Source organism: Rattus norvegicus, chromosome 3 (assembly GCF_036323735.1).
Source record: "Rattus norvegicus strain BN/NHsdMcwi chromosome 3, GRCr8, whole genome shotgun sequence".
NCBI lineage: Eukaryota > Metazoa > Chordata > Mammalia > Rodentia > Muridae > Rattus > Rattus norvegicus.
In genome coordinates, this window is record NC_086021.1 from 95,219,120 (window position 1) to 95,231,107 (window position 11,988).

The 11,988-nt window shown below is 37.3% G+C and overlaps 1 protein-coding gene and 1 pseudogene across 2 annotated transcripts; both read right to left on the reverse strand.

Moving 5' to 3' along the window:
* On the reverse strand, positions 1,103 to 1,800 carry Bex4-ps1 (brain expressed X-linked 4, pseudogene 1; annotated as a pseudogene).
* On the reverse strand, positions 7,487 to 9,057 carry Or4c108 (olfactory receptor family 4 subfamily C member 108). 2 transcript variants are annotated; one of them, XM_017591960.1, is made up of 2 exons: positions 8,144 to 9,057; positions 7,487 to 7,505 (listed from the first exon to the last, which is right to left on the reverse strand). In XM_017591960.1, exons 1-2 carry the CDS (start codon positions 9,055 to 9,057, stop codon positions 7,487 to 7,489), a joined length of 933 nt encoding a protein of 310 aa, XP_017447449.1. The 2 variants fall into 2 exon arrangements, with proteins under 2 accessions (XP_017447449.1, NP_001000634.1); NM_001000634.1 differs by lacking the exon at positions 7,487 to 7,505 and having other exon boundaries at positions 8,122 to 9,057.
* Positions 9,058 to 11,988: the final 2,931 nt, after the last annotated feature.

An 11,988-nucleotide genomic window follows, 5' to 3' on the forward strand; every position in this document is an offset into this window, starting at 1 on the left:
TAAATTCACCACGCGTCTTGCTACTTTCAGTTCGCCGCTGCCACGAACTTTACTTTTGGTTCACTGCTACCTCGAACTTTACTTGTTCACTACCCTGAGACTTTATAGCCGCTTATTTCCCATGGTCCTTATGGTCCCACCTTACCTTGGGAACTTTCCAGCACTGCCCTGACTGCAAGAAGTTCTGATCTCAGGAGTTCCCCGTACGGCCACCACTTGCCGCGCCCAACCTCAACCACCAAGGAAGACACTACCAGAGGAGATCTTCTTCAAGCAATTTACTCAGGAACCTTGATACAATCTTCTGACCCTGGGGAACCCCCACACCACACTCAAATAGCTAGCACTGGCCAATCCTAGCAAGCCACGTGGGTCATACAGATAGGCTGTCACTATGCGGAAGCTAGCAAGCCACGCAGGCATAGCCAAATAAGGACTTGTTTACTACAAGGAGCACTCACCTTTGGGAGGGTGGAAGGTGGAAACCAGCGACATCTTTGAGGCGTGGCACGTCGCAGCTCCCTGCAGTTAAGTACATTTTTTTCATGACTTCTCTTACTCTATCTATGTCTCTGTTTAATTTCTGTTTCCATGATCTGTCCATTGATGAGAGTGGGGTGTTGAAGTCTCCTACTATTATTGTGTGAGGTGCAATGTGTGTTTTGATCTTTAGTAAGGTTTCTTTTATGTATGTAGGTGTCCTTGTATTTGGGGCATAGATATTTAGGATTGAGAGTTCAACTTGGTGGATTTTTCCTTTGATGAATATGAAGTGTCCTTCCTTATCTTTTTTGATGACTTTTAGTTGGAAATTGATTTTATTCGATATTAGAATGGCTACTCCAGCTTGCTTATTCAGACCATTTGCTTGGAAAGTTGTTTTCCAGCCTTTCACTCTGAGGTAGTTTCTGTCTTTGTCTCTGAGGTCTATTTCTTCTAGGCAGTAGAATGCAGGCTCCTCATTGCATATCCAGTTTGTTAATCTATGTCCTTTTATTGGGGAGTTGAGTCCATTGATTTTGAGAGATATTAAGGAATAGTGATTGCTGCTTCCTGTTATATTCGTATTTGGATGTGAGATTATATTTGTGTGCTTTTTTTCTTTTTAAATTTGCTTTATTAATTTCAAATTACGAAAAAGATTTCTTTTTCTAAAATGGGTTAAATTGCCATGGTGATAGGAATGTTTAGAATTCAATGCAACAATTAAACAATGTTTACCTAGAAATCGTTAAGTGGAAACGCCAAAAGTTTACAGAGAAAATACCCCATGAAATACAAGCTTCTAAAACAGTGGCTATTTTATGAGCCCAGAGAAAACCTTAGATTTCAAGGTATGAGGCAAAATCGTAATGATTGTCAGGTCCAGGGTTCAGAAATGCTTGGAAGGCCTCATCTGTTGCTCCTTAGACTTTCTCTTGGCTTCCATCACCTGCCCTACGAATCTCTCAACCTCTTTTCCCCCTTCACTGTGATCAACATGCCTTTTAGGTATGGCCCATAGAGAGTTTGGCACAGGTCTCCTGACTTTCCTTCTGATATCACACCAGGCTTCTTGTTTTCAACCTCTTCCAGATGGTGGGATTCTTCTTCACTTTGTTTGGAGGCCTTTCCACCCTTTTTTGTTTTTCTTAGCTTTCTCCACAGTGAGATCCAATATGACTTGTTTGACTTTGGACGCCATTACTCCTGGGCCTATCCTTGCCTTCTCTTCTTCCTAGGGATACTCACCACCAGGTGTGCCGCGAAGCTTCTGGTCCTCTGACCTGCTCTGCTCTTCCTCCTCCTGCTGCTTTCTGCACTGCCTGCGTGCTCTGTGCCACCAGGAGCTGTGCCCCCAGGAACAGGTGCCCCTGTTAAGGATGGCAGGCTGGAGAGAGTCAGAGGTATTTATTTTATCTCAATCCATAATTGGTTGGTCCCCATGCACTCTGCAGAAAACCATGTTAGGGTGATGTGTGACCCGGATCACATCCACATCATGGTAGGCAAGAAAACAGACATCAATATCACCAAAGCCAGGAAACATGCTTGAGGTTGCCTGCTCCCCTTAGCCAGTACTCATTTCCTTAAGGTTCCACAACCTCCTCAAACTGTACCATAGCTGGAGAAAGCAGTGAGCATATAGCTGTTGTGACACAGCCAATCAGAAAGAAAAAAAAAAAAGGCTCCCTGGAAGCCAGGGGTCCTGTATAGACTTCAGTTGCCTGTCAGTAGCAGTCTACTTCGGCTAGCTAGGCCTCACTTTCTGAAGCATCCAAATCCTACCACTATCAAAGAACTTCACTAAACTGTGGACCGAGATAAAATAATATTTCATCCCTCAAGTAGTGTCTGTCAGATATTTGGTCTCATTTATTGAAAAGTAATAAACAATGATACCTTTACATTTTGATAATGTTGAGTGCTTTGATAAAGTTTGCTACAATCCAGGTAGAGAGCCTGTTGAAGACATTTGATATTCCCCTTATAAGAGAAATACACAAATATCTAGCTAATTTGGGATTATTTTTCTTTTCCTGGTAGTATTTGCTAGCCTAGTAGGCATAATGTAGCAGTGTTACCATATTACCTTATTTTTTTAAATTTTTTATTAGATATATTTCTTTACTTACATTTCAAATGTTCTTATGCCCCTCCTGGTTTTCTGCCCATCCCCTCCCCTCTCCCTCACCCACATAGGTATTACCCCCATACATCCCGCTTATTGCCCACCCCCATATTCCCCTGCACTGGGGGTCCAACCTTGGCAGGACCAAGGGCTTCCCCTTCCACTGGTGCCAAAACAAGGCTATTCTCTGCTACATATGCAGTTGGAGCTCTAGGTCAGTCGTTCAGTAGTGGTTTAGTACATGGAAGCTCTGGTTGTTTGGCATTATTGTTTTTACAGGGTTGCAAGCTCCTTCAACTCTTTCAGTACTTCCTCTAATTCCCCCCAAGGAAGTCCTGTTCTCAGTTTGATGGTTTGCTGCTAACATTGACCTCTGTATTGGACATGTTCTGGGTGTGTCTCTCAGGAGAGATCTATATCCGGTCATTTTCAGCATTCATTTTTTAGCTTCATCAATCTTACCTAGATTTGGTGGTTGTTTATATATAGGCCACATGTGGGCACTCTGAAAGGTCATTCCTTGAGTCACTGCTCTAAACTTTGCTTCCATATCCCTTCCTATGGATATTTTTCCCCTTTTAAGAAGGAGTGGTAGCATCCACATTTTGGTCATCCTTCTTCTTGAGCTTCCTGTGGTCTGTGGATTGCATTTTGGGTAATTCGAGCTTTTTTTGCTAACTCTCCACTCATACTCTGGCAAGAAACTCTTTATACTCACTGAGTCCCATAGAAAATAAACGAGAGGGGTTGGGGATTTAGCTCAGTGGTAGAGCGCTTGCCTAGGAAGCACAAGGCCCTGGGTTCGGTCCCCAGCTCCGAAAAAAAAGAACCAAAAAAAAAAAAAAGAAAAAGAAAAGAAAATACATGAGAAAAAGAGGTGGATTTGTTGAAAATACGGGTTTTATTAGAAGGGAAAGTGAGAAAGAAAAAGGAGAATAATGTGTAAAATTGACTAAAATTCATTATATGAAACTGTCAAGCAAAAAAGTTAAATAAGTGAAATAAAGTTTTATTATGAATTTAAGAATATTAAAATCAACAAAAATTGGAATGTTAAAGAATCTACTAGATGCTTTCATTGGAATGTATTGCTTCTTCACAGAGTAGGAAAACAAGACTGACAATATCAGCATTTTGAGCCAAGTATTGTCATCGAAGTGAAACCTGTAATTCACCTTAGATTTTACTAGAATAAGGGGCTGATATAGCTGTCCCCTGAGACTCTGCCAGAGGTTGACAAATACAGAGGCAGATGCTCGCAACCAACCTTTAGACTGAGCCCTGGGACACCAATGGAGGAGTTAGATAAAGGTCTGAAGGAGGTGAAGGTGTTTCAACCCATAGGAAGAACAACAATATAAACCAACCAGACCCCCCCCCCCAGAGATCTTAGAGCTGTCAACAACCAAAGAGTGCACATGGAGAGACTCATGGCTCCAACTGCATATGTAGCAGAGGATAGTCTTATATGGCATCAATGGGAGGGGAGGCTCTTGGTACTGTAAAAGCTCAATGCCCCAATGGAAAGGAATGTCAGGGCAGGGAGGAGGGAGTAGGTGGACGGGGGAGAACCCTCATAGAAGCAGGGTGAGGAGGGATGAGATAGGATATTTGCAGAGAGGTAACTGGGAAAGGGGATAACAATTCAAATGTAAATAAATAAAATACCCAATAAAAATTATTTCTAACAATAATTATATGACAAAACCAGTTGATATGTCAATATAGATGGGTAAAATCTCTTAAGGTCATACCCCGAGATGAAGAGCTACAGATAACCAATGGCTGCTGAGACAGTTGATCAGTATTCTCCAGGAATTTAACTTGCTGATTTGTTATCTAACCCCAAAGGTTCAACCTCAAACACACAAACACACACACACACACACACACACACACACACAAACACACACACAGACACACACACACAGACACACACACACATATATTATTAGACTTGGCAGGTTTTAAATATAATATATATGGTGTATGTTTTTAAACATCACAATTGAAAAACAGGTCATATGTGTAGGCAAAGTTTTTCTTAAAAAATGAAATCAAAAGTAGTTGAAGCTATGAAATAGGCAGATGGTAAGCAAGAAAATTATGTAAGGGCAGTATCTTAGCATGTTTGAAAACTTTTGTTACAAATTCAGTCTGATGTAGGCGGTACACTTGGTTCAGACCAAGTTTTAAACTCAAATTGTAATCCTTCACAAACTTTCCAATTGAAGATATGTATACGAGTTATGGTTCTGGAATATACAATAAAGAACTTTTAAATATTTATTTTATTTATTATTATTAAAATACATACAGATAAAAAATGTTCATTTATCATATACAGCTTTCACTCCCCCTTGAACTTTCTTATGTCTTCCTCCAAACTTCATGCCTTCATTTTATAGCTATTTGTTTGTCCAAATTATTGTAATTAGTGCTACCTATAAGTGCATGACCATGTGGTCATCAACTGAAACATAGAAAAAATATCAGTTATCACACTCTAAAGAAAAGTAGCTTCATTGATTTGACTACAAAGTTCATGAAGTCATCATTTTTAATAGCTGAATAGTATGGCATTGTATAAATATACTACATTTTGTCTACGTATTCTTTTGTTGAGGGATATCTGAGTAGTTTCCAGCTTCTGCTTAGTATAAATAAGATTTATGAATAGAGTAGAGCATGTGTCCTTGTTATATGTTGAAGAATGTTCTGGGTATGTTCCCAGAAGTAGTATAGCTAGATGGAACTAGAAAATATCATCCTGAGTGTGATAAACCAGACCTAAAAGGACATACATTGTATGTACTCACTGATAAGTGGATATTAGCCCAAAAACTCACAATATTCAAGATACAACTCAAAGACCACAGGAAGACTAACAAGAAGGAAGGCCAGTGTGGATGCTTCAAATCCACTTAGAAGGGGTAACATAATAATCATGGGAGTCCAAATGAAGGAGGAACCTGGGTGGGAGAAGAGAGTGGAAGGAAAAAGGGGGAGGGGGCAGAACCAGGTATAGAAAGAGACAGTAGAGAAGTCCAAAGGGTCAGGAAAATGAATATTAGCAGTGTGGATGGGGAAATTGAGGAGCCACTAGAAAGTTTCAGACTTCAGGGATGTGAGAGGCTTCCAGTATCCAATAGAGAGGACATTAGCAGAAATACATACTAGCAGGGAGCTAGACCCTAAAGAGCCCACTTCCAGTAGCCAGACATGGCCCTCATACCTGAGGCCATCGTGGAGAGATGGAGCCACACGCCCATCTAAAATGTTTTAAACCGCAATTGTCTCTGTCTAAAGGAAATGCCGGTACAAAAATAAGAAGAAAAGGCTATTCAAACACCACCCCACCTAGGGATCCAACTCATGTGCAGACACCAGACCCCGACATTATTGCTGATGCTAAGATGAGCTTGCACAAAAACCTGGTATGGCTGTCCTCTGAGAGGTTCTACCAGCACCTGACTAAGTCAGATGCAGATACTCACAGCCAACCATTAGGCTGAACCCAGAGACCCTAATGGAAGAGCTAGGGGAAGGACTGATGGGGCTGAAGGGGATTGCAACCCTTTAGGAAGAACAACAGTATCAATTAACCAGACACTTCAGAGCTCCCAGGGACCAAACCACTAACCAAAGAGCAGGTCCATGGCTCCTGATTCATATGTAGCAAAGGACTGCCTCATCTGGCATCAGTGGGAGGGCAGGCACTTGGTCCTGTGGAGGCTCGATGCCACAGAGAAGGGGGATGATAGAGAAGTGAAATGAAAGTTGGTTGAGGGAGTACCTTCTAAGGGGCAAAGGGGAGGCGGATGCAGTGAAAGGTTCATAGAGGGGATTCAGGGAAGGGGATAACATTTGAAATGTAAACAAATCAAATGATTAATTACTAAAAAAGAAAAAAATGCATTTTCCTGCTTAAAAAATACTCCACAGATATTAAATGTTTGTTGCAACTGGAAAGGAAAAAGAAAAATAGCTCTTCTTGCCCCATATACCATCAACAGCCAATATCTCCTCAGATAAATGTAAGGTTTCAGGAACCTTTCCTCCTACGCATCAATAGAACACTCAGTTGGTTTGACCTTGTGTAAGACTTGTATAAGTGACCACAGCTACCATGAGTTCATATATGCAATAGGCATGCTATTTTCAGAAGAGAGCATTTCATAGCACCCCTATTTTCTGCTTTTATACTATTCCTTTTCAATGGTCTTTTACTAATTATCTAGATATATTTTTCACTTGAACATATAAAATTATGAAAATTAAAATTAACAAATTAAAATGTTTTACTCTTTTGAAATTTACTGTTAACTATGATTTCTCTGATTTCTATTCGCTGTGTAAGAGGTGAGAAATATGTGCTCAATTTATCAGTATCTTAGGCCCATTGCTTCCAGAAAAGTAATATTCAATACTTTGATTGGGCTTCAATTGTAGAAGTCATTAGGTATTTCTCCATGGTTAGGCCACAGAATCTACTGAAATCCGATATTCACAGGAGAAACTCAACCATAGTAAAGTTTACAATCATATTTTATACGTCAAGAAATTGAAAAAGTAACTCAAATTGCATATAAATGTTAATGGATGAACTTAATTATTAAATTCAAAGGATACAGACCACCTAGATTACAGATTCTGTTTACTTCCCTTTCTTTACACTTCAAGGTTCTGATGATCACAATGATGTATGGCAAGATATTTTTAGTATTTTTCTTTCATTTCTATTTTTAAACATACATATTTTTCTACTGATATTTTTTAAAGCAAATATTGAATGGCAAGCATACTTATAGCTAAATTTCTTCTTTTTAGTTTGTTTTGTTTTTAAATTTATGGAGTGTTAAATTTGAACTGGTTTTATTTTTCATTGACAATGCTTAGAAGTCAACTCAGGGTGAAAGTATCATCAATCAATTTTCAAATCTTATTGTTAATACGTTTTCTATAAAATGGTGCTATCTCCTTCAAAAGAATGAATAATTTTTAAATATTAATATAGTAAATATTGACTCCTTATTTCTTTATATATTAACTTACCACAATATAATTATGTAATTCTTCCCATATGTGTTTGTGCGTGTGTGTGTGTGTGTGTGCATGTATGCGTGTGTGTGTATATGCATACATGTGTGTGTGCATGCATGTATGTGTGCGTCTGTGTGTGTATGCATGTGTGTATGTGCAATGGTGGAGGGGAATGTACATATCCCTAAGCATGAGAGAAGAGTCCAAAGAAGCAAATTAAGTATCTAAAATTAATCTCTAATATATTATTTCTCTGAGATAAAGTTTATATCTGAACGTTTAGATTTCTTTAAATAAAGTCCAGTAAGTCCCCTGGAAACTGTGTCCACATCATCAGTACTGTGTTTCAGTTGTGATAACATGTTTGGCTTTCACATAAGGCTGAGAATCTGAAATCAGTACCTCATGCATACACAGGAAGTTCCCTTACCCACTGAACCATCTACCAAGTGTAATGACTTAATATCTTAAGATATACCATAATCCAACATCAATCTCTTCCACATTTTCCTTATGGCATTCTTCATTTCCTTATTCCTGAAAGTGTAAATCATAGGATTTAGCAATGGTGTCAGGATGGTAGCAAATAAAAACACATTTTTTTCAGAGAAGAAGGCAGATGCAGGCCTTGCATATATTAATATGCACGGCACAAAGAACAAAACCACCACAGTAATGTGGGATCCGCAGGTAGAGAGCGCTTTATGTCTTCCTTCAGAACTGTGGGCTCTCAAAGAGAACAAGATGACACCATAGGAAACAAGCAACAAGGAAAAGATGATGATGCAGATAGAGCCACTGTTGGCAAACACCAAAATGACAAAAATATGTGTGTCAGTGCAGGCAAGCTTTAGTAATGGGAACAAGTCACACAAGAAGTGATCAATGACATTTGGGCCACAAAAGGGCAGATATAAAATGAAGATAATTTGTATGGTAGAATGCAAGAAGCCCCCTGCCCAGGCTATCCCCACCAGAATTGCACAGAGTCTCCTGTTCATAATGGAAGAGTAGAGCAAGGGCTTGCAGATGGCCACATAACGGTCATAGGCCATGGTTATCAGGATAATCACCTCTACTCCAGTAAAGAAGTGCACAGCAAAGACTTGTGCCATGCAACCATCAAAAGAAATGGTTCTCCTCTCATAAAGCAAGTCCACAGTTATCTTTGGTGTGATGACAGAGGAAATGCATGCATCCAGGAAGGACAGGAATGCCAGAAAGAAGTACATAGGGGAACCCAGAAGTGCACGGCTATTTATGATTGTAACCACAATTGTCATGTTGCTCCCAAATGTTCCAATGTAGACAAAGAAAAATACAACAAATACTATTTTCTGAACCTTTGGATTCTGTGAAAGTCCCAGGAGTAAGAACTCAGTGACAAAGCTCTGGTTTTGCATGATTTTCAAAAATACAGTGAAAGAAAATTCTGTTCATCTATATCTGTATTTGTGAAAAAATGATTATACTAAATGCAAAATTATACTATTACTATTAACTAGCTGATGCATCCTTGTATAAAATTGTCTTCATTTATTATTTTACTATTTAAACAGTATATTATAGATATTTTGAGGGTATTGTTGATTTTTATATAAAATTGAGGTAGAAAAATACTTTAAATATTTGAAATTGCCACATGTTTAATGTTGGTGCAGGAATACATCTAATTGGGCTATAGAATAAAATAATTCATCTTCAAATTGTCTTACTCTAGTGGATTATTAAAATAAAACATTGAAAGACATTTGAGTCTGTATCCTAATTATGAACCAAAGACCACACTTTATTCTTCATGGCCCCCTCTGTATGGATTGAGGATCAGATGTAGAGTACAGAATGACTGATTATAGCACTGCCTTTTCACCAGCAAAAGGACAGGTAAAATGTTTTTATGGTATATTTGGAAACCGTGGCTACTTTGAAATTGTGTTTCAAAGTATGAATTGAACTAGAATTTCATAAGAATGAATCTATTCTTCATATAACATAAAAAAATAACACTACATGTGACATATCTGTTAAAAAGAGTTGAAATTTCACTTTTAGAACATCATTTTAAAATGTGACCAGAACTTCAGAAAAATGATGCTGTTGTCATGACAGCTAGTTGAAAGAATACATAAAAAGTCTTTACTCAGAACTCAATCTGGTAGTCAATAGTGTCAGAAGTTAATGTTGTATTTTTTTTATTGGTACAAAAGGTGTAACTACAGGTCATCAGTTTAAAGAAACAACTGAAGCATAATTTGGATTTTAAGAGGCACCAGAACTGATCTAAGGATCAACAGGGTCAAGCAAACATTTCTTTCTCAAAAAGAACATATGAGTAGAGATAGCCTTGCAACAGGGTCCCTTTCTCTATTAAGGGATGACATTATCTTCTTTGTCCAAATGGGAGTGTAACATCTTGCTTAAAGCAATTGAGTATAAAAAGGAGAATCAGAAGAGAATAAAGTCACCACCAACTTACAATTGTAGAAAACCACATAACTGAAGAAAAGAAATAATTCATTGTAATTTATAGCCTTGATACTTATGGGACATTTACATAATCTCACCTCATTTGAATTAGTATAAATTAAATAAATATACAGTTTAAATTTATACAAATCTACTACAAACTTACCTGATGATATTTTAGGATGACAAAGAAGGTCAAATTTGAAAATGTCAAAAAGTTTCTCATGTTAGCATTTTATTACACTGGTAGATATAATTAATTCATTTGAAAACACAGCTGCATTAATCAGAGAAGGAGCTTCCATGAATCACTTACATAAATATTACAGTACCAGGATGTCACAGTCATCTTCTGTACACACAATCAAAATTTATCAGTAAAATATTATTTGCATATGAATATATACATATATACATAAATAGGTATGTAAATCAATATTTACATCCGCTGTTAAAATCTGTGAGTAAAAGACTTAAGAGTATGTACAAATAACTAAGTATTGGGCAGGTTTATTGCTTGTAAATTTCAATGAACAGACAGGATTCTACATATTAATTTCTAACACAAGGATATGTACAAGTTTATTGTAAAACACCATTTCTCTTGATATTCTTAGGCCACTTTTTCACCAGCATGCGAGCTCCTTAGCAATTCCCAAATGAAAGCCAACTATGACGAATAGCATCCTAAACAAAGAGCAGTAGAAAATGGACCACGTAGGGTCACTAAACAGCCATCATTTACAATATGCTAAGATCACTGTAGAATTATATATTGTTACATAATATATTTACTAGTTGTTATTCAAAGCTAAAGCAGGATAAATAACTTGCATGAATAAGGAGATAGCATCATCCATGCATGAAATATCAAAATTAAACTAAGCATTCCTCCCAATAGCTATAGTTTGATGGGATTCTATAAGATAAGGTCTTGGGTTGTGCAAATGAAAGGAGTGGAGGGAGGGGAAACTGTTTTCAGGATGAATTGTATTGTATGAGAGAATAAATTGTTGAAAGAACAGGTTGTTTCAATGTACAATAATTTTTAATCTTCTTAATATATAAGAATATAAATATCAAGTTTTATATCAAAAGATCAATGTTGTAGTATGATATCCCTCATGCACAATCATAAGTATCCATAAACCAGAGAGTTTTGTCGTACAAAGAAAGCCAAACTGAACAGGATGTTCCAAGAAAAACAGACCTCATGTTGATCTTGAAAATTAAGTAACTCTTAGCTTCATTTTCTTGTTCTACTTAGCGTGGCCAGCAGTACTAGACAAAATGTCAGTATTATTTTCCCAATAATGCTATTTGCAAATATACATTGATACATCCATAATGAGAAGAGTCTAATGGACTTACAGTTAATGGTCACATGGTGATGCTTTTAGATGTTACTTGATATAACACAAACTATAGTGTAAACAAAATCACAATTGTCTGTGCAACATATGGATGCAAGTTAAAAAGTCAATGTCTACAACATAATACGTTGTAATATATTATAATACAACTCATAGACCCAAGATTCAGTTAGCACTGCAGAGAGTGGGGCAGAAAATTTGTAAGAGTCTGAGGTCCAGGACATCTACTAGGAGGTATTATCTTCTTAATAGTTGAGAGCTCAGCTAAATTGAATAAAACATGTTATGTAGTTAACATTAAGATATCTATAGTTAATATAAATTTGTATAATGTATTAAATGCATGAATTTAAATGTAGATCAAATAAATTGTGAAATGAATATTTTGAAACATTACTCAACTTCTGCTTTTTAGTGTGTCTGGGTCTAGTGTGAGGGTTGAGAACAAGAGACAGATATGTCCAGAATATATTTTATACATACATGAAATTCTCT